At 39.9% G+C, this 22619-nt stretch overlaps 1 protein-coding gene across 4 annotated transcripts in view; it reads right to left on the bottom strand.

Moving 5' to 3' along the window:
• The window catches only part of G3BP2 (G3BP stress granule assembly factor 2), a 78087-nt gene that overhangs the window by 22266 nt on the left and 33202 nt on the right, over positions 1-22619 (bottom strand). The window contains exon 1 of one of the 4 annotated variants that reach the window (XM_082636979.1): positions 9177-9405. The exons of 1 other annotated variant lie outside the window; for it this stretch is intronic. Coding sequence is in view for 2 of the 3 variants with exons in the window: in XM_082636976.1 (XP_082493102.1) it covers positions 8984-9085 (102 nt within the window). In the remaining variant the exon portion in view is untranslated. Of the gene's footprint in view, positions 1-8983; positions 9115-9176; positions 9406-22619 lie in introns of those variants that run through there. 2 more of the 4 variants (XM_082636976.1, XM_082636977.1) reach the window with 2 other exon arrangements.

Below are 22619 nucleotides of genomic sequence, written 5' to 3'. Positions count from 1 at the left end.
AAATAATATGTCCAACAAATGCATTCATTTGGGCCCAGCTAAAATACTGTTCTCCTGAAAATCTTTCCTGATTTCCAAATAGAATACAATCGTCCTTCCCCTGAATTCTCAAAGTACTTTGGGCCTTTATCATGGCACTTTATTAATCATATTCTGGGGACTTCCCTGGTGGAGCAGTGGTTAAGAATCTGCCTGCCAATGCAGGGGACAGGGGTTCGATCCCTGGGCCGGGAAGAGCATTCCACAGAGCAACTAAGCCCGTGCGCCGCAGTAACTACTGAGCCCACCTGCCTAGAGCCCGTGCTCCACAACAAGATGCCCATGCACTGCAACAAAGACCCAACACAGCCAAAAATTAAAATTAAAAAAAAAATCATATTCTGACCTAAATTACTAACTGTGCATCTTAGTCTTCCCCTTCTCTACTCCCCCTCTCAAATATTATAATCTAAGTTCTCCCTTAAATGTAATTCTCTGAAAAGTCACAATTCCCAAAAATCCAACGACCTCAGTCTTCTACCTGTCTACACTATCACTGTTGCTCACCTCCTCTTAATGTTTCTAGATTTCTACCATGAGGCAACTTTCCTTCTCATCGAAATGCAGAAGTCCTCAAGGTCTGTCTTCTAATGTGGCAATTTCAGATTGTCAAATGGCTTCACCTCTCAGATATACCTAAATTTATATGTAGTCTCTGCCATGAACTCAAATTTGACATTTTTAACCCCTTGCTAAATACCCACATATGAACTCATAGGTAACCCAATATATCCACCCTCTCCTATAAAGAGAAAGCAGTTTCCTTATTTCTGTTAATGGTGCCACCATCTTGTTTGCAAGCTCAGTCCTAAGTGACTTTCCCTCTTTAAGTTTCAAACTGCAAAATCTAGACAACTCGAAAATTTCTTGGAATTTGTCCCATCCTGTCTGTTCCCATTGAATTCAGACCCTTTCAGTTCTTCCTCAAAAGTCTCCCAAACTTCTGTATCATGTGTAGCATACACTGTATACAGTAAAATCCAAACACCTGCATTCAGTTTGAAGTATAAGGCCTTCCATTGAAATCCAGTCTGACATACAAGGCCCTAACCAACATTTCAAATTATCTTCCATTACACTTCTCACCTCTCTAAACAAATTCTACGCTCTAAGAATATTATACTACTTACCATCATTACTCTAGGCCATTGTCTTACTTCATTCAACACAGGCTGGGTAAATAGGTGGGACAACACAAACTCATTCAAGATTTACCTTCTATATATATGCCAGATTCTATGCATGGAAAAACAAAGGTGAACATGTCAGACTTGATCTGCTGCTTGGGAGATAGAATTCCTAAACACAAGTATCTAATATGATAAATGTTACAGCCCTACCACAAAGAATGTACCACTTGTATTGGAACAGGGGTAGAAATCTGACATGTAGAAGATGAGGAAGTAAGTATTTCAAGCCAGAGCTAAAAGAGAAAAGAATTTTTAGGAGATGACTGTCTCCTCAAAACCACAAAATGCTCCTTCATGCACTTTACAAAAACCTTCTCAAGATCCTATTCCAACCCTACATGGCTTTCTTAGCCAGGTCCCTCAGGCAGGATTAATCATTTCTTCTCTCAGTACTACATATATCTTCTTTGGCTCATTTAAGTCCTAGTAATATGTGTGCCTGTGCACAGGCACACCTCTCTCCTGTTTGGAAGACTCCTTTAAGTTAATGCTGAGCATAAGCCTAGCAGTGTTATGCTTCCAGGAGATGCTCAAGAGATAGTGTTTGCAGCATCTACCATTACTTTGTACATAAAAGGATTAAAAAAATTTGTTGAACAAATCTGTGATACTAAAGACCTCTTAAGGGAAGTCCTTGGTGATCCAGTGATTAGGACTCTGCACTTCCACTGCAGGGGGCACGGGTTCGATCCCTGGTTGGGAAACTAAGATCCAGCATTCCATGTGGTGGGGCCATTAAAAAAAAAAAAGACCTCTTAAGAGATAGCGTACCAAAATACAAAGGTATTTCAATGGTTAATGAATAAAGCTCCTACAAAAGATGTAATGTACAACACGATAAAATATAATTAACACTGCTGTATGTTATATATGTAAAGTTGTTAAGAAAGTAAATCCAAAGAGTTCTCATCACAAAAATTTTTTCTGTTTCTTTAATTTTGTATCTATCTGAGAGGATGGTGTTCAAAACTTATTGCGATAATCATTTCACGATGTATGTCAAATCATCATGCTGTACAAAAACTTATATAGTGCTATGTCAATTTTATCTCAATAAAACTGAAAGGGAAAAAAAGCTTATATGGGGGAATGCTAATGAATAAACAAATCATTAATCGTGTAATTCCAAAATATTTTAAAGTCAGTCTTCTACACTCTAGTTCTTATTTATATGTAAATGTATATACGTGTACACATTCATTTACGTGAACACATACTACTGCAATATGAAGTTAACAGTTTTGAGATTAACTAAGGTCCAAACAAAACAAGTAAAGCAGCTTTAGCACAAGTAATTCTAAGAACTTTTAGAGATAAATCTAAAAAATTTAGCATTACAGTAGACCCACACAATGTAGTCAATTTATTTTCAAAGGTACCAAAGTAATTCTCTTTTCAACAAAATGATTTTGGAACAACTTGATATCTACATGTTAAAACAAAAGGAAGTTTGACTCATACTTTGTACCATGTACAAAAATTACCCTGAGATGGACCATGGAACTACATGTAAAACCTAACTCTAGGCTTCTAGGAAAAAGGACAGGAAAAAAACCGTAATAACCTTAGGTTAAGTAAAGATTTTAGATAAGACACAAAAAAATTTTTTTAAACTGACAAATTGGGCTTACATCAAATGTAAAACGCCTGCTCAAAGTCATCAAGAAAATGAAAAGACAAGCCACAGTATGAAAGAAAATATTTGTATACATATCTAATAAAGGATTTATTCCCAGAAGACAGGCCTCTCCTAACTTAATAACAAAAAATCCAATTTTAAATGGGCAAAAGATCTGAATATACAGTCCACATCAAGATATACAGATGGCAAATAAACATGAAAAGATGCTCAACGTCAATAATCATTCAAAATTACAAATTAAAACCATGATGACATACCACTAAATACCTTTAATGGCTAACATTAAAATCTAAAAATACTGAGTGCTTGCAAGGATGGGAAAAGTTGGCAGGAACAAAAAAATGGTATAGTCACTTTGGAAAACAGTATGGCAGTTTCTCATAAAATTAAACATACATGTCTCATATTACCCAGCAATCCCACTCCTACATATTTATCCAAAAGAAATGAAGTACATGTCCACACAGAGACCTGTATGTTGTTTGCAGCAGCTTTATTAATAATAAACACTCAAAACCTGGAAACAACAAAATGACCATTAGCCAAGTGAATGAACAAACTGTGGTATATCCAAATAATCAAATACTTGGCAATAAAAAGAACTTATTGATATATGCAACAATATGAACGAGTTTCCAAAAGATTACCTAAAGATAAAGTTAATGCTATATGATTCTACTGATATGTCAGTCTACAAAAATTAAAATTATAGGGCTAAATCAGATCAGAGGCTAGAGACAGAAGGGAAGGAAATATATCTTGATTGTAGTGGTGGTTTCATGACTGTGTATGTCTATCCAAAATCATACAACTGAACACATGAAAAGACCAGTTTTTACTGATTGTAACTTACTCAATTAAAAAAATTTAGCAATACAAATGATTATATATAATGATTATATTAATCATTTCACAAACATTTATGGAGAATCTACCACATACCAAGCACTTATTTGTAAGGTAACCCTGAAATTGACAATATTCAACAGTTCAAAAAACGCAGTTTATTCAGTCTTTCATCTATTATATTAACAAAAATGAAAATGACTGATAATATCCAGTACTGTTAAAGGGGTGGGGGAAAAAGGCTCTTTCAAATACAGTGTTGGTGGAAATATAGTTACAACCTTTTGGAGATGTAATTTTGCAGTTTTAATCAAATTAATTTAAAATGAACACATATAACCAGTAATCCCACTTCTAAGACATATTACAAAGAAATACGTGCACAACTGCACAAAAATAGGAAAGTTATAAAAATAGACAAAAAATACTCTCCACAAAAGTTAACAACGAAATTGTAGAATGCTACAAATCCCATCTTTGGAAAAAAGGCATGATACAAAAAGAAATATACAAGATAATATGCGTTGAGGGTCTAGGGAAAAAAAAACAAACTACATACCAATTCAGACCACCACTGGTAAACTAGTTACTATACTGTCTGAATACTACAAAGAGTATATATGTACTCTGTAATTTTAAAAAACACTTTGAAATTTTCATTTACTTTCTGATAACCATCTAACATATACATGTTATTAGTTAGAAAACATGGCTCTAGAATAAAGGTCGAAAGTGTGAAAATCCATTTAGACCACAAGCAAAGCAAAAAAGTAATCTTTTATGCCTACAACATTAGTGACAATTTATGGTTAAAGTCTGAGTGTGCTTAAATACTACCAACTAATTGAAGATAAAATTGAGGAGGTGGAGATGGGAGGAACAGTGATAAAGATACCATGCTGGAATTTAAAATCAGCAGCTACACAGAGAAACAAAAACTTACTGCCTAGATCCTTAGGTGCACTCTCAAATTTTGTTGTTTCCAAGAGGTAATTTAAAAAACATTTGATATGCTTACCTGATATAGTACTATTTTTTTCTGATAACCTAATATTAAATTAATGGTCTTAAAAACAAAAAGGTAATGGTCTTACAAACAAAAATACAATACACTGAACCCCAACTGTGAAACATCAGTTCATATGCAATCATTAAAATATTGTCAAAGACTATAAAACCATAGAAAAAAAAGCAGTATAAAATTTGCAACTATGATTTCAATAATATGAAGGCAATGTGTGCACTTGAACAAGAAAATGTAATTAATTCCTTAGATCTACTACTGCAAAATTATCAGAGCAGATTACAATACAAAAGAGAAGGTTATCCAAGTGAAGTCATTTTGTATCCCATTAATTCTTTTTAATCTAAGAAATCTCTGAAATGGCACCTCCATTCTGTATTAACTAATAAAATAGCTATATCTACATAGGATCATAAACTCTAGTTATACTAAACTGTTAACCCTAAACACCTGGCTGCAACCACCACCACTATATATTAGCATCAAAACGCACAATCAAAAATTCACTCTTCGAGGAGCCACGAGTGAAGAGAACTGCAGTATCTTTGGCTCAAGCAGCTGGGGGGGAGGTGGGTAGGATTTCACTTATTGCAAATTACTTACATGAAATTTCATGTCACAATTTGGTGGCTATGTTAATAACTGGAAAAAAAACGTGCAAAATGAAAACTGCTGAGAAGTTGAGACACCATGTTGTCTTTAAAAAGTCAAGAAACCAAAAGAAAATGACATTTTGAAAAACAGAAAAAACCCTACAAAAAAATTTTTCAGTACTGTAGTTAGATGTAGTACTTTATCTTGCTTTCTATAAAAAGAGTAAGATCCTAGTAACAGGATGCAGTTCTCTTACCAGAAACTATGTTACCAAAGGCTATGTTTATGCTAGGACACAACTTGTCTCTACTATTGGATACTTACCCACCCCTTTCTCTCTAGAGCCCCTCACTCATGGCTGGTCTCACACTAGTCAGGCCCAGGCCCGTTCTCACTGAACCATGGACTCTAAGATCCATTTTTGACAGCTAACCTCATATTACAACTGAAACCTTTGGAAATTCCAGATGGTCTTTGTTTAAAATGACTTTACCAATCAAAAGAGCAATGAAGGGCTTCCCTGGTGGCACAATGGTTAAGAATCCGCCTATTGGGACTTCCCCGGAGGTACAGTGGTTAAGACTGCCTTCCAATGCAGGAGGCGTGGGTTAGATCCCTGGTCCGGGAACTAAGATCCCACATGCCATGGGATGCAGCCAAAAACTAAAAAAAAAAAAAAAAAGAATCTGCCTGCCAATGCAGGGGACATGGGTTTGAGCCCTGGTCCGGGAAGATCCCACATGCCCCGGAGCAACTAAGCCCGTGCGCCACAACTACTGAGCCCGTGCTCTGCAGCAATAGAAGCCACCACAAGGAGAAGCCCGCGCACCGCAACGAAGAGTAGCCCCCGCTCACCACAACTAGAGAAAGGCCACGCGCAGCAACGAAGATCCAATGCAGCCAAAAATAAATTAATTAAAAAAAAGAGCAATGCGTATCTATTTAGAACAGCAACCTCCAATTTGTTGTGGCACACCACAGAATGAAAGCATCACAAACAAGATCTAAGCACCAGTCACAGAAATAAAAGGTAGCTGTGAATTAAGCTTTCTCTCCTCAGGCCCCAAAGGTAAGGAGGCAAGTTTTCAAGTTCAGAAGCTATTAAAAGTGACCAAGCATTAAGGAAATGGAAATGCCGCCCCACAAAAATTAAAGCGTGTGTTTATATTATGCTTTAAGGTTTAACAAGTAACTACACATTCCTTTACCTCAGTGAAATAGATAGGATATTAGCTTCATTTACAGAAAAGGAAACCATGATGTTTTGAGAGCCTAAGGAAAGGAGTTCAAGGTCCTTCAGTTATAGTTATGAGAGAGAGGATTTGAAATCAGGTCTCCTCCCTTTAGTGATGTTTTCATTACACCTGCTTAAGAACCACCGCTTATGAAGAACCATCAGGGATGCAAGAATACAAAAAAATTTAAAGTCTGTTAGCTTATTTGATACTGTAAGGAGGAGCCAAAAGGCAGAAAACAGTAACATAACAGGAAATCCAAAACAGTCATCCTAGCATACTACAATAGTGTATCAACATAGGGTAAAATATCTGGAAATTAAGTTAAAAATAAGCTGAGAAACATCAGTCAAGAAACTGATTCTATTGTGTCTGAAGCCAGTCCAGAGTTCTGGGAGATAGAACTTGTTTGTTCTGTCAGCCCTTAAATGTTTCCCAGTGGAGAGTTAAGTCAAGTTTGTCAATTAAATTCTACTGAATTTAAGTTCAGAAACAACCTAATTTATAACTATCAAAACCAGCCTTGAAAAGGGGTCATTCCTCACCTCCATATGCACTCAGTATAAAATATGTGGGAAAAAGTCTTATTTAAAGCAACCTAGAAAATCCTCATAACAGGCTAACAGCAATAATTCTTCAGGACAAGGAAACTGTTAACCTAAAGACACTATTGGTATTTATAGATTTTCAGTAACTGATATGGAGATTTTCATTTTTGATCTCTCATAAATGAAATACGGATAATAAATATATCCTACTACCAAGAGTGCCAATCCTATTCAAACTCAAGAGCTGTCTGCTAACAACTCAACTGCTCACTAAACACACCCAATACGACTATCAAATTATTAAAGACTTATTTTTCTTCTTCCATTTTTGATCCCCATCCACCCCACAAGCATTCTGGTTCTTTCCTCTTGCTACTTGTTCACCACTGACAAACATTTCAACCCCTGAATATTCAGCAACCTGAACCATAACAGCTCTTAAATAGTAAACAATCCATTTGAGGTCCTTATCCTCCCTACAATTTGTGGACAACCTTTCAGAATTAAACAGCCTCTAGTGATTAAATCATAACACAAGGATATACATGAATAATCCTAAATATTTAAGAAAATGGGAAGATAATATCATCAAAGAAACACATAATTCAGTACTAAGAATTTGAAATTAATCATACCGTCTATTTTTTGAGACCAGGAATTTTGGACATCAAAAGGACCACTGGATACTAATACGGTCAACTGTTTAGAAACTGTTCACATGCCTAAGGCTATATTAACTGCCAAATATGGAGCTGGACAAGGAATTCCCATCTTCTTCCCCTGTAGCATACGGGGTCGCCTAACTGCAGTTAATGATTCACAGATCCAGGTACATGCAATGCTAACGTTTGGAAGACTAGCACCAGGTGTTAAAACCAGTATTTTAACACAAGCTATTATCACAACAATCATATGGGGGGGAAAGGGTACAACTTTGCTATTATTCCAGCTTCGGTGCACGTGGGTTCTGTGGGTTTTTGCTTGTGCTTGATTTTTAAGAGAGCAAAGATACTGCCCCTCCAAAAAAAAAAAAAAAAATCTGTTAAGAAAGTAGGCATACACTGGAGGGAAAAAATTGACCTATGCGGAAAATTGTAGATGCATATCTATACTCTCCCCAAAGCGGCACAGGGCCATCTTAAGAAACCTGCCTTTAAAGAGGCAGGTAAAATTCGATCAGATTCCGCTAACAATATTAACACAATCTACGGACGCTATGTTCCTCCCCTTGACTATCCTTCCCACCCTCCCCAAGAAGACATGGGGGAAGAGGAAGAAACCCACTCCCCAAAGCACTCAAACATCTCTTGTTTTCCTGGGTCAGCAAGAGATCGCCTACATAAAAAGGGCACGGAAAAGGCGTACATTATATACAGCCCGGGTTTCCCAGCTCCTTCGGGATAAACCCGCGGGGGGGTCAGAGATCGCAGAACACCAGGTACTGGGTAAGCAAAGCGAAGGCTGCCTTCAGAGCCGGATTCTGTTTCCGTGCACCGAAATGGTGCCCGGAGGCCGCTACTTTCGCATCTGCGTCGCTTCTGCCTCCGCCAACACAGCCTCTTTTCCCCTCCCCCACGGGCGGGGCAGCGGCGGCCTCCCCACTGCCAGGGAACCGGGAATAAGAGCCGCAAGAGTCTGGGACGAGGCTGGTGGGCTCCGCACCCGAAACATCCTCTCGGGCAAGCCCACTCCCCCACGTCCCGTCCGAAGCCTCCATCAGCGCGCCTTTGGGAGCAACTGCGTCCCCTTTCCCAGCTCGCCACCTCATCCCCAACCAACCCCGGCCCCACCTGTGCCCTCGGAGCCCTCCGTCCGCACAACGCGTGCCGGTCACCTCCCTCCCCATGCGGTCTCCCATCCCTCACCTGAGGAAAAGGCTCGGCTTCCCTCTCGCACACACAGCAGCGTAGGCAGCCGGCAAGAACAATGTCTCTCTCTGCAGTTACACCTCCGACACCGGAGCTCATGCACTGGACGGTTGCCTAGAGCCGCGGCGCGCGACGGGAATGTCCCCTTCCGACCACCAGACCGACCGCCCTTCCCGGCCCCCATACACACCTCCAACCAACAGCGGCGGCGGGTACGTCGCGCGGAGGTCAGCGGGAAATTCGCCGAGGACCGGCTGCAGCGGATTCTTCTCGCTCGCCGCCCTCTCCCTCCTCCGACAAACCTCAAACCTCGGAACCGGAGAGCTACGAGCTGGTTCCCCTCACAACCACCTCTTCCCGGGCGCCAGGCACTGCGGCGAACGACAAGGAACACGGACGTCCCGCCCCCTTTGCCACCGCCCCCTCTTATTGTTTTACCCCTGCCGAAAGGGCTGGGGGACCCCCCAGCACGGCTTCAGCCAATCACGCATCTCCTCCGCGAGTTGGACCCAACCTTCTCGCGTCTCTCTGCGGAGCACGCGCAGAACGCCGCCGCGCTCACGTAGTCTCGCGCCCGGAAAGCCGGGGAACCGGAACCGGCGTGAAGCCGGGGCGAGAGTCCGCTGATTTGACGTCACAAGGAGGCTGCCTTTCTCCTGCCCCAAGGATCCGGCCTCTTCGCCCTTCGAGAGCGCACCCGAAGAGGAGCTGGGTCGCTGCAGCGCTGTGCCTTCTGCGCTGTCTTTTGGGGACTTATTTTTCTGGTCCTTTTATGTTATTAAGAGGAAGGGAATTTTAGTGATTTTTTTTCTCTCTGAACTAGGTGTCTTTAGGTTGCTGCTCTAGACGAGAGTAAAAATGCAGCCAGTGGTTTCAGCTGCTTGCACCTTAAACTCAGCCTAGGAAATGGAGGTTTTTAAGCTCCACCGAGAAGTTCAAAATCGTTCAACGCTATATTATGGGGCCTACTGGGTGCTAAGTACTGGGATGTAGAAAAAATAGGACGTGGCCTCCACAGAGAGAAAAAACAGTTCTGTTTCTTTGTGTGGTGTTTATCGTTAGGCGTTGCTAAATACATACAAAGCATTTTACATGCGAAAGCAGCTAAAAGCTGAAATCCCAGGAGATACCAGGATTACAGACCTGTCCTAGATCTAGGCCCAGACTTGGCCGCAGGGGCATAGCTGGGAAAACACTAGACACTGATTCTCATGACCTTGATTCATGGAAAAAGCCACATCTCCTTACAGTCAAGGAAGCTACTTTGCACCTTAGTTCTGGCAGTGTTTCTCAGAGACTATCAAGACAGCTGAGGAATTTTGGAAGGAAGGACTGAGGAAATGGTGAAAGGAATAAAAGGCAATTAGGAAAGGAAATGCCCGTAGAAGAAACAAAACTCAGGCATATACATTTCACCAGTTTTCTTAACAATTCTTTTAGAGTAACTTTAAAGTATTTTTCACGTGTGAAAACTGAGGTTTACGGGGCAGTGCAACATTTGAACCTCCAAAATCTACACTACTTTTAACTTATGCTGCTTAATCACATTTTGTTATAGGCAAAATATATGGGCAGACTATCACTCTTATGAAATGAACTTTGACATGTTTTTCCTTAAAGTATCATAATACATTACATGAAAACTGCCCTTCAAATCTAATACTTAATGTGCCAGCCACTCTTCTGTTTTAATTGTTCAATCCTCACAATAACCCTATAAAGTAGTTAGGATTTTTATGCTAATTTTACACAGGCTTAGAGAGGTCGAGTTAACTTGCCCACAGTCACACAGCTACTACTCCGTTGGAGCTGGGATTCAAACACAAGCAGTCTGCCTTTACACTCCATGCTATGGAATACTGTCCTTGTATTAATTGTCACAACTTACTTATCTCTTCTGTTGATTGACATTTCTACTGTTTCCAGTGTGAAGCTCTTATGCACAGTGCTGTTATTCCTCACCAAGTACAAAAATTTCTCTAGAGCAGTGATTCTCAGAAATTAACATGCATCAGAATCACCTGGAGAGCTTGTTAAAACACAATGTTGGGCCCCCTCCCAGGGTTTCTGATTCAGCGAGCCTGTGTGGAGGCCTGAGAGTCCGCATTTCTAACAAGTTCCCAGATGCTGCTGCTGCTGCTCTAGGAACGACACTTTAAAAACCACTGATCTACACCATGGGTTGGCAAACTTATACTGTTAGGGACAGACAGTAAATATTTTAGGACTTGAGAGCCATAAATGGTCTTTGTTACATATCCAACCCACGCATCCCCGTTTTTAAATCCTTCAAAAATGTATTAATAAATATTCTTAGTTCTGGGGCTATATAAAAACAGGCCTCAGACAACTCCTGTCCAAGGGTACATATCAATAGGTGGAGTTATTGGGAAAAACGACTTCATTATCTTCGATTTTATTAAAATACCCAAAACTGTTTTCCTAAGTAGTTATTTTTACTTCTTTTTTTTAAATTTATTTATTTATTTGTTTGTTTTTTTAGCTGTGTTGGGTCTTCGCCTCTGTGCGAGGGCCCTCTGTAGTTGCGGCGAGCGGGGGCCACTCCTCATCGCGGTGCGCGGGCCCCTCACCCTCGCGGCCTCCCCCGTTGCGGAGCGCAGGCTCCAGACGCGCAGGCTCAGTAGCCGTGGCTCACGGGCCCAGTCGCTCCGCGGCACGCGGGATCCTCCCAGACCAGGGCCCGAACCCATGTCCCTTGCACCGGCAGGCAGACTCTCAACCACTGCGCCACCAGGGAAGCCCTATTTTTACTTCTTAAATGTCTCTTAAGTCCGTGCCCTCTGAATACTTCTCCATACTTATAGCTTCTGCCCAGGTTCAGGACCCTTTTATTTTTCTAGAATGACTGCAGTAACCTAAGGAATCTTCCTGCCCTACAAATATAACCTCCATTAAATACCTCCTCTCGTGACAGACAATAAGGCAGGCAGAGAAGTAGGAATGTACTCATCCAGTGGCTCAAGCCAAAAACTTTTAAGTCACCCTTGACTCTCACACCACACAGCAAATCACCAGTAAATTTCTGTTCCCTCTACCTTCAACATTTATTCTAGATTAAACACTTACCACTATTACTGCTATTATTATTATTCCCACAGCAACCAGATCCTTTATAGCTATAAATCAGATGACATTCTCAAAACCCTCCAAAGGCAACACAATAAAATCCCAAGTCCTTACCGTGCAAGGCATCCCAACCCTAATTTAGTTCTTACCATTACTTCTTTTCTTACTACTTTTTCTCTTATACACCTCAGCCCTTCCTTTGACATTTCACATCCCCACCCCAATGTGTGTCTTAGATGTGAACCTTTATCAAGTGTTTGTGAAAAATCAAAATAAACTGCATCTACTGATTTCCCCAAGTACTCATACTGAAATATCTCACTCAGGCATTCTAAAGGTGAGTTAGGCATGATTTTCCCTTACACAAACTACCCTTCATAGAATTTCAGTTAACCTTATACTGCTTAAATAGTCTACTAGCTTGTCTAAGCTGTATTCTGTGGTTATTTTGTAATCTCCCTATATTATATATTTACTAGGTTCAATTCTAGGTTGCTTTTTATAAATAGTATAACTCAAATGGTAACCTACAGGTTGTCTGGCAGAGTGTCCACTCAATAATAGCTTCCAGGGCTTCCCTGGTGGCGCAGTGGTTGAGAATCTGCCTGCCAATGCAAGGGACAGGGGTTCGAGCCCTGGTCTGGGAAGATCCCACATGCCGCGGAGCAACTAGGCCCGTGAGCCACAACTACTCAGCCTGCGCGTCTGGAGCCTGTGCTCTCAACAAGAGAAGCCGTGACAGTGAGAGGCCTGCACACCGCGATGAAGAGTGGCCCCCGCTTGCCACAACTAGAGAAAGCCCATGCACAGAAACGAAGACCCAACACAGCCCAAAATAAAAATAAATAAATAAATAAATAAATAAAATTTTAAAAAACCCTGCACCTTTAAATAAATAAAATAATAGCTTCCAGGATTCATTCATTCATTCATTTATTCCTCGATTCATTTATTCAGTGGCCACCATTGCCAAAGTATCAAGCAGAGCACTAGGCTCAGGATGAGACAAGAATAAAACATAGTGTCTTCAGGGAATTGGGAGAAAGGGAAAGAAAGAAAGCAAGAGGAGAAAAGAGAAAAACAAAAGATAGGGAGAGAGACATGGGAAAAGAGGGAGCAGGAGAGTCGGAGAACGACAGGAGGGAGGCAATGACAAAACTGAATAGAAGTTTGTACTTCTCCTTCATAACCTTAATTGAATGTTTGAATTTATAATTTAATATCTGATATTTCCCCTCTTGTACACACACACACACACACACACACCCCGAAAGTTCCACAAAGGGATACTGTTTGTCTCTCCGATCCAGCCCCTGATCCTGGCTCACTGAACGTGCTCCCTAAACTGCTTCATAAATTGGCTGACGGACAACTGTGAGGGAGGGCACCACATTCTTCTTCATGGGCTTCTAGTATTTTTGATATTTTTACCCTAACTTCTAGAACAGTATATGATTTGTTTATTTTTATTCTTTCTTGATGAATAATAATAGTTTTTAGACTGCGGATTTTCCCTTGCCTATAGTTTAGGCCCCATCCCATAGGTTTTATTCACTACTATTGTATTCTAAATAGTTTGGAAGTATAGTATTTCTTCTTTGATTCAGTTATGGTTAGAGGGAGTTGAGATTGCCTAAATAGTTTGGATTTTTAAATTTAAACATTGTATTTTTACTTGTTTTAGTGCTTGTAGTCTGAGTGTGGCATGTACATTTCTGTGCTTTGTGGAATTTGTTGTGATTTTCCTTAGTGGCCTAATATAGGTACAATTTTTGTAAGTTGTCTATAAAACTCTAGTCTATTGAAATCTTCTTTTACTGTCTTTTAGTTTCTTTTTTATCTTTCCAATCGTTTTTACAGTACATTTTTACCTTTTTATTTTGAAATAATTTCATAGATCCTAAAAGGTTGCAGAAATAATAAATGAATTCCCATTGCCTACATTCCTCAAATGTTAATATTTACTACATTTGCTTTATCATTCTCATTCATTATCTCTCTCTCTGGCTTTTCTCCTGTAGGCTGTCAATGCCCCAAGGACACATTGCAACTATTTTTGCCTCATCCTGTGCCTAGTACTGTGTTTGATACACTGGCACTCAGTGGTGGCTACTGAATGAACAAATCCAGGCGTTTCAAAGAAACCAGTAAGTGGTTATTATGGATACTCTGTCAGACAACTGGTAGATTGTCATGTGACCTCTATCCATAAAAAAGCATCTAGAAGAGGCTCTAGTTGCAATTCTCTTTGGACATGATATCCCTTTACCCCTAAACACTTCAGTGTGTATTTCTTAAAAGACGAGGACATTTACTTCTATATCCACAATACAATTATCAAAATCAGGAATTAATATTTTTACAGTACTATAATCTACAGACACTCAAATTTCATCAACTGTCCAACTAATATCAAAAGGAAAAAACTGTTTTCTGGTCCAGGATACAATTCAGGATTACAAATGAATCTAGTTATCATGTCACCTTAGTCTTCTGTAGTCCAAAGTTTTTTCTCAGTCTTTCTTCTTTCATGACCTTGATATTTTTAAAGAGTACAGGACAATTATTTTAAAGAATGCCCCTGAGGGGTTCCGTGGTGGTGCAGTGTTTGAGAGTCTGCCTGCCGATGCAGGAGACACAGGTTCGTGCCCCGGTCCAGGAAGATCCCACATGCTGTGGAGCGGCTGGGCCCGTGAGCCATGGCCACTAAGCCTGCGTGTCCAGAGCCTGTGCTCCGCAATGGGAGAGGCCACAACAGTGAGAGGCCCGCGTACCGCAAAAAAAAAAAAAAAAAAAAAAAAAAAGAATGCCCCTGAATTTGGTAATCTCTGTTGTTTCCTGATATTTAGATCTAGATTATGCATTTTTGGGAAAAATACCAGAGAAGTACTGTTCTGTCCTCAGTGCATCATATGGAGGCACGTGATGTCCATGTGTCCTATTACTGGTAATTGTTCCCTTCATGGTTAATGCAGTGTCTGATGGGATTCTCCACTGTACAGTTCTGTTTTTCCCTGTGTAATTAATAAGTATCTTGTGTAGTCTGGTACGTTGAAACTGTGTACATAACCCATTTATCATGATAGTTTCACCCAGTTTTAGCAGCCATTGACGATTCTTGGCCCAGTCAGTTTTTGTCATGGTGGCTGCCTAACTGTGATTTTTCTAATTCCACCATTCTTTCCACATTTACCAGCTGCAATTCTACTATAAGGAAGACCTTTTCTCCTTTCTCATTTTTAAAAAATCTTTTATTTATATCCGTGTGAACTCATGGATTTCTACCTGATCATCCATTAAAATCAACATTTATTTTCATGCTCACATTGTCCCCATTTGGCCCGTGGAAGCCCCACCAAGTTAGCTCTCACGCATTATATAATTTAATTGTGCATTGTTTATTACAAAAAATTGAACTAAGATATCTTTTCAAACAGTGAAAAAGAACAAAAAGTGACAAGGGCCTAAGAGAAGACAGTGGTAAGTAGAAAACAAATTTATAAGTATATAGGTGGCAAAAGGGTGATGATTAACTAGGTATGGGGAGTAAGGGAGAAGTCTAGGATAGGATGCTTTGCTGGTTTTGTCTAGGTGACAAAAGAGCCGCTGGTAATATTCACTAAGAAGGGGACTACACAACTTTGGTATTTTTCTATCCATGTGCTTGTATAAAATATTATACTAGTTACTTCATCCAATACTTTCTGATCTAATGCCACTTTAGAAAGATCTCTGACCACTGAATCTAAAGGAGCCCCAGTCACTCTCCATCTCTTACTCTGCTCTACGTCTGTTAATAGCACTTAGCACTACCTGACATTATATTTATCCGTTGATGGGTTTGTTTGTTTGTTTATTTATTTATTGTTGCGGCATGCGGACTTCTTAGTTGCGGCCTGCAGACTCTGAGTTGCAGCATGCATGTAGGATCTAGTTCCCCGACCAGGGATTGAATCTGGGCCCCCTGCATTGGGAGCTTGGAGTCTTACCCACTGGACCACCAGGGAAATCCCATGATGGGTTTTTTTAAATTGCTGGCCTCTCCAATAAACCAAGTTCCATAAGAGCTCAGATTTTGTCTGTTTTGTTTAATGCTATATCTCTGCCACAAAGAAAACAATCAAAATCAATTAGTGAATAAATAAATGTGTGTGTGTGTGTGTGTGTGTGTAGGGGGGCAGAGAGAGAGAGAGATACGATCATAATTAAACATTGCTTTGCAGGATACTACTTTTTTTCTCTTAAAAAAGAGACATCATTTTATGTTAGTACATAGTAGGTCTACTTAATGTTTTTTCCAATGGTTACATAGGTGGGGAATGACATCCTAAGCTTAGAGGCAATACACTAAATTATAAAGAAAGTTATGAGAATGTAATCAAAATAAATACAAGCTATGTAATTGCACATTTCTGCCACAAATTTCAATCAAAGGACTAGCAAAACTTGATAAGAAATCAGTATGAAAACCTAATCAATAAACATGCAAAGTATGTCCCATTTATAGAAAAAGGACATAGCATTAAACATATATAAGAGCTGTTAAATGTAAACAATGGCAAACCATAAACAAACTGGCAAATATTTTAAAATGAAAACATCCAATATGCAAAAAAAAAAAAAAGCTCCTTTGCAGACTTCTGTTGCAAGTAAACATTAATTCATCCTTTTAAAAAAGCAATTTGGCAAGATATATCAAAAGCTTTAAAATGTTTGTGCTTTTTGAGTCAATAATTCTACTTCTGGGTATTTATCTGTCTTAAGATATGCCCAAGAAATTCATTGTGATGTTATTTATTTATTATCATTTAAAAACTGGAGGCATCTTAAATATCCAATAATAGTGAATGGTTAAATAAACTATGACACATATCCTTGACACATATACATCAAAAGTTATACATTTAAATATTTAAGAATATATTTTTATGTTACATATTTATACTTCAATCTTAAACATGTTTATGATTCAATCTTAAGTTAAAAATATGGTTGATAGTTTTTTTACAAAAAAAAAGGAAAAGAATCAGATCCAATTACCATTAGCAGGTGAATTTTTAAAAAGAAAATCATTAGAAATATGTTAACTGATTCCTGATTATTATTATAGATTTCAGCATAAAATACTTCTCTGACATTCTACTTTAAAAGGCTTTTCCTCGGGGCTTCCCTGGTGGCGCAGTGGTTGAGAGTCCGCCTGCCAATGCAGGGGACACGGGTTCATGCCCCGGTTCGGGAAAATCCTACGTGCCGCCGAGCGGCTGGGCCCGTGAGCCCTGGAGCCTGTGCTCCGCAACGGGAGAGGCCACAGCAGTGAGAGGCGGCCCGCGTACCGCAAAAAAAAAAAAAAAACACAAAAAGGCTTTTCCTCTATACCCTCTCATTTGACCATTTTCAACCTTACTGGATCTTAAAGGATCAACCAAACCATTACCACCATTTTGCTGATGATGTAGGTGTTTAAGGGATGACTTTACATGCATGTTTAAGGGCTATGCGCTCTATATAAGTAAGGTAGGACTCAAAACTATGAAGACTGGCATTGGAAGGGAGTCAAATCCAAATCCTTCAAGCATACTCATTTTTCTTAGTGTCTTTACTCAACACAATTTTAACCTTTCAAGACTTACATAACATTTAGCCTTTTGAGACATGCATTACAAATGTCTTGTACCTGCTACCAATTCAGTTAGTAAGGATTATGCTGCCAGCAGTGTAGTCTGGGCTCTGGAGCCAGGCTGCCTGGATTTGCATTCCAGCTTCATCTCATCACTTATTAAATGTATTACCTGGGTATATTTCCTAGGTATATTACTTTGGGCAGGATGCTTAACTTTTCTGTGCATCAGTGTTTCTCATCTGTAAAATGGGGACAATAATATCTACCTTATTAGGGCACTGTAAAGATTAGATTAGTTAATAGAAGTAAAACATTTATACCATGCCTGGCACATGGTACATGCTCAATAAACAACGGCACTTCATGTTTGGTGCTTGAAAAGGTATGTGCACCAATTGCTTTCAACTGATTCCTTTTTCACTGACTGCTTGCTGTTTTGCTTGGAAGTAACAACTTACAGTTGTATATAACATTTTTTAGTTTTCAGAACACTTTCAAACACATTATCTCATTTCACTTTGACAAGCAATTCACAAAGTAGGCAAGCTGCACAAGGCTAAAAGTGGCCAATTTAGAAAGAGACCCCAGAGTCCCCCGTGGCTCGTGCCACTATACCATATCCCACCACTAAATGATGAACCTCCTTAGCCTTAGAGCAAATATTCCTAATTGAAAACTTGTTACTCAAGAATTTCAGGGCTGTCTTGGTACAGCTGGCTCTTTACAAAGCTTTTTTTTTTTTTTTTTTTTTTTTTGCGATACGTGGGCCTCTCACTGTTGCGGCCTCTTCTGTTGCGGAGCACAGGCTCCAGACGCACAGGCCCAGCAGCCATGGCTCACGGGCCCAGCTGCTCCGCGGCATGTGGGATCTTCCCGGACCGGGGAACGAACCCGTGTCCCCTGCATCGGCAGGCAGACTCTCAACCACTGCACCACCAGGGAAGCCCTACAAAGTTTTTGATGCAAAGAGAAACCTACTCCCAGGAGTAGGATGAACCCATTCCTTTTAGAGCAGGCGGGGAGAAACACTATAATGGCCTGAAGAAATAATCAAATGTTCATTTCTCCTGAAATCTTTCCATCCATTATCTTTGTGAGACTGGGACAGGTAGGGTCTAAAGAGATATTCTTCCTCTTCATTTGGGCGTTTTATGTGAAAATGTCACACATCCAGAAAGGTACATAAAACACTTGCACAGCCTGCCTATTTGTTGTTAAGTATAAAACGTAAATAAATGAATGACTGCTATGCGTGGTGGATTTTAGCAATGTAGCTGGTTTTGATCTTATCTATTAAAGTCTTCAAGTAGGGGAGATTCTAAAAGCTCCCAACCTTGAGAGAATAAAGATTGCAAACTCTGAGATGACTTCTTCAGAATTTAGAGACAAAAATCTCAACATAAATCAACACCCAAAGAATTAGGTTTGGGATTACAAAAGTAACCCACCCTGAATAACGGTTTGTAAATTCTAATGGATTCTATCCACTGCTCAGAAAGTTATGATGACAGCTAAAATCACCTCAGGCTCAGTGATCTAAGAGATAACAGTAATTCTGGCAAGTGTAACAACTAAAGATAATACAAATAAAAGAGAAGTCATCTGCCCTGAGTTGCCAGGAGTCCAGAAAATGATGGCTTTGGAAAGAAGCTTCATCAATGTTTACCTTGCACTGTTCAGGGTAGACTATATTTGGCAGACATCTAGCCATCCCATGACTACAGCTTGTGTTTAATCCTTCAGGCCTTACAGTCTGGATATGAGATGCCTGGAAGTTTTCCAATTCTCACTAAGCACTCTGACCCAGAGGAGGGGCCCTGGTCAGCGGATATTCTATTTATTGGCAAGGCATATCTTCCTGTGTGAAATGGAATTCTGGGGTCGTTAATCAGTCTCCAACGGATTAAGTTAGTGTCAACTCCTACCCCTGAACCAGATTTCCTCATGGAGGGGAAAGGGGAAGAGAGAGGTTGTACCATGAGAAAGCACAGCTGAGGACCAAATCCTCTGCTTAAATATAGGATGAAACACATGGGATCAAATCCCATTTTCTTCACTGACTAGTGTTGTGACACTGGTAAGGTTAGTTCATTTCTTTGACCTTTAGTTTCCTCATGGATGAACAGCCAACTTTAGGGAACTTCCCTGGTGGTCCAGTGGTTAAGACTCCATGCTTCCACTGCAGCGGGCACAGGTGCAATCCCTGGTTGGAAAACGAAGATCCTGTATGCCATGTGGCACAGCCAAAACAAACAAACAAAAAACCTAGCCAACTTTAGAGTTGTTGGGAGGATTATTTACACTGTTTAGCACAGTGCCTGGCATGGTCTGATTCCTGTTGTAGAACTGAGGCAGACGTTCAACAACGGGGGACCCCAACACAGCACTTCATAAAGTCATAAACAGACACTAGCCCAAGACCACCCTCCATCCTTCCACTCTCCATTTCTCCTCCTGGGTCAAATACTTGGTTTGACAGTGCAAAGAAACCAGGGCAAAAGACTTTGTCTTAAGTAGACAAATTCAGGAGGAGGAAATGGATACCATACCTTGGAAAGCAATTTGTTCCACTAGTCTGTTTTAGCAACCAGGCTATGGAACTATTCACAGCAGTAAAAAACCAACTGTATGCAAAATGGAATACATTCATCAGCAGACAAAAAACTTAAAAGTGGTAGAGCAGTTGTGAAACTTCTTCTGATTGGAAAAAGGTGATCATAAAAAATTAGGTAGCTAATACACAGTGAAAGCATTCTGGCTTTCTCCTATCTTAAACAATTGAGAGCAAAACACAGCCAATTCCTCAGGCAAAGTGTCTGCATCAGCCCTTAATTCCACCCACACATTTCCAGGTGTGACCACTTCCTTGTAGGTTCTTGACTAGCTAAACTCAGGCTTCTGGATCCATGGCAGCAGAACACTTCTCCAAGCTTTACCTCCTTAGGAAGCACAAAATAGGTTTATTACTAAGGCAAGAATCTTCCTCAGAATCAAGATTTGCCCTACCCTTCTGGTCAGACCATCAGCCTGGCTTTTTTTTTTTTTTTTTTTTTTTAAATATATCTCTACCCTCCTCCTTCCAGATTGTGGCTCTGACCTATGCCTTGTTGACTCACACTCTCTGGGTGAGCCCTGGCTGTGGAAATATTATACATTTCCTGGCTCGTGGCAGCTGGCTCAAAACTGACACGAGCTTCCAGTGACATTCTCATATTTAGCTGAGCTTCAGAGATCCCAGACCTGATACCTAACTCAAGAGCCATGACCCCAAATTCCCATGTTCTTGGTGGTGACCCAAAAAGGGAAGGACAACTTAAAAGTTATTGACCACTATCAAACATTTAGAGAAGAGGTAACACCTATCCTTCTCAAACTCTTCCAAAATATAGAAGAGGGAGGAACGCTCCCAAACTCATTCTACGAGGCCACCATCACCCTGATACCAAAACCAGACAAAGATGTCACAAAGAAAGAAAACTACAGGCCAATATCACTGATGAACATAGATGCAAAAATCCTCAACAAAATACTAGCAAACAGAATCCAACAGCACATTAAAAGGATCATACACCATGAGCAAGTGGGGTTTATTTCAGGAATGCAAGGATTCTTCAATATAGGCAAATCAATCAACGTGATACACCATATTAACAAACTGAAGGATAAAAACCACATGATCATCTCAATAGATGCAGAAAAAGCTTTTGACAAAATTCAACAACATTTATGATAAAAATTCTCCAGAAAGTAGGCATAAAGGGAACTTACCTCAACATAGTAAAGGCCATATATGACAAACCCACAGCCAACATCGTCCTCAATGGTGATAAACTGAAACCATTTCCACTAAGATCAGGAACAAGACAAGGTTGCCCACTCTCACCACTCTTATTCAACATAGTTTTGGAAGTTTTAGCCACAGCAATCAGAGAAGAAAAAGAAATAAAAGGAATCCAAATCAGAAAAGGAGAAGTAAAGCTGTCATTGTTTGCAGATGACATGATACTACACAGAGAATCCTAAAGATGCTACCAGAGAACTACTAGAGCTAATCAATGAAGCTGGTAAAGTAGTAGGATACAAAATTAATGTGCAGAAATCTTTTGCATTTCTATACACCAATGATGAAAATTCTGAAAGAGAAAATAAGGAAATACTCCCATTTACCACTGCAACAAAAAGAATAAAATACCTAAGAGTAAACCTACCTAAGGAGACAAAAGACCTGTATGCAGAAAACTATAGGACACTGATGAAAGAAATTAAAGATGATACAAACAGATGGAGAGATATACCATGTTCTTGGATAGGAAGAATCAACATTGTGAAAATGACTCTACTACCCAAAGCAATCTACAGATTTAGTGCAATCCCTATCAAACTACCAATGGCATTTTTCACAGAACTGGAACCAAAAATTTCACAATTTGTATGGAAACGCAAAAGACCCTGAATAGCCAAAGCAATCTTGAGAAAGAAAAACAGAGCTGGAGGAATCAGGCTCCCTGACTTCAGACTATACTACAAAGCTACAGTCATCAAGACAGTATGGTACTGGCACAAAAGCAGAAATATAGATCAATGGAACAGGATAGAAAGCCCAGAGAAAAATCCACGCACACATGGTCACCTTATTTTTGATAAAGGAGGCAAGAATATACAGCGGAGAAAAGACAGCCTCTTCAATAAGTGGAGCTGGGAAAACTGGACAGGTACATGTAAAAGAGTGAAATTAGAATCCTCCCTAACACCATACACAAAAATAAACTCAAAATGGATTAAAGACCTAAATGTAAGGGCAGACACTATAAAACTCTTAGAGGAAAACATAGGAAGAACACTCTATGACATAAATCACAGCAAGATCCTTTTTGACCCACCTCCTAAAGAAATGGAAATAAAAGCAAAAATAAACAGTGGGACCTA

Source organism: Mesoplodon mirus (assembly GCF_964341445.2).
Source record: "Mesoplodon mirus genome assembly, chromosome: 2".
Taxonomy (NCBI): domain Eukaryota; kingdom Metazoa; phylum Chordata; class Mammalia; order Artiodactyla; family Ziphiidae; genus Mesoplodon; species Mesoplodon mirus.
Note: the sequence above shows the minus strand (reverse complement) of the source record. Positions and strands in the feature narration are given on the sequence as shown.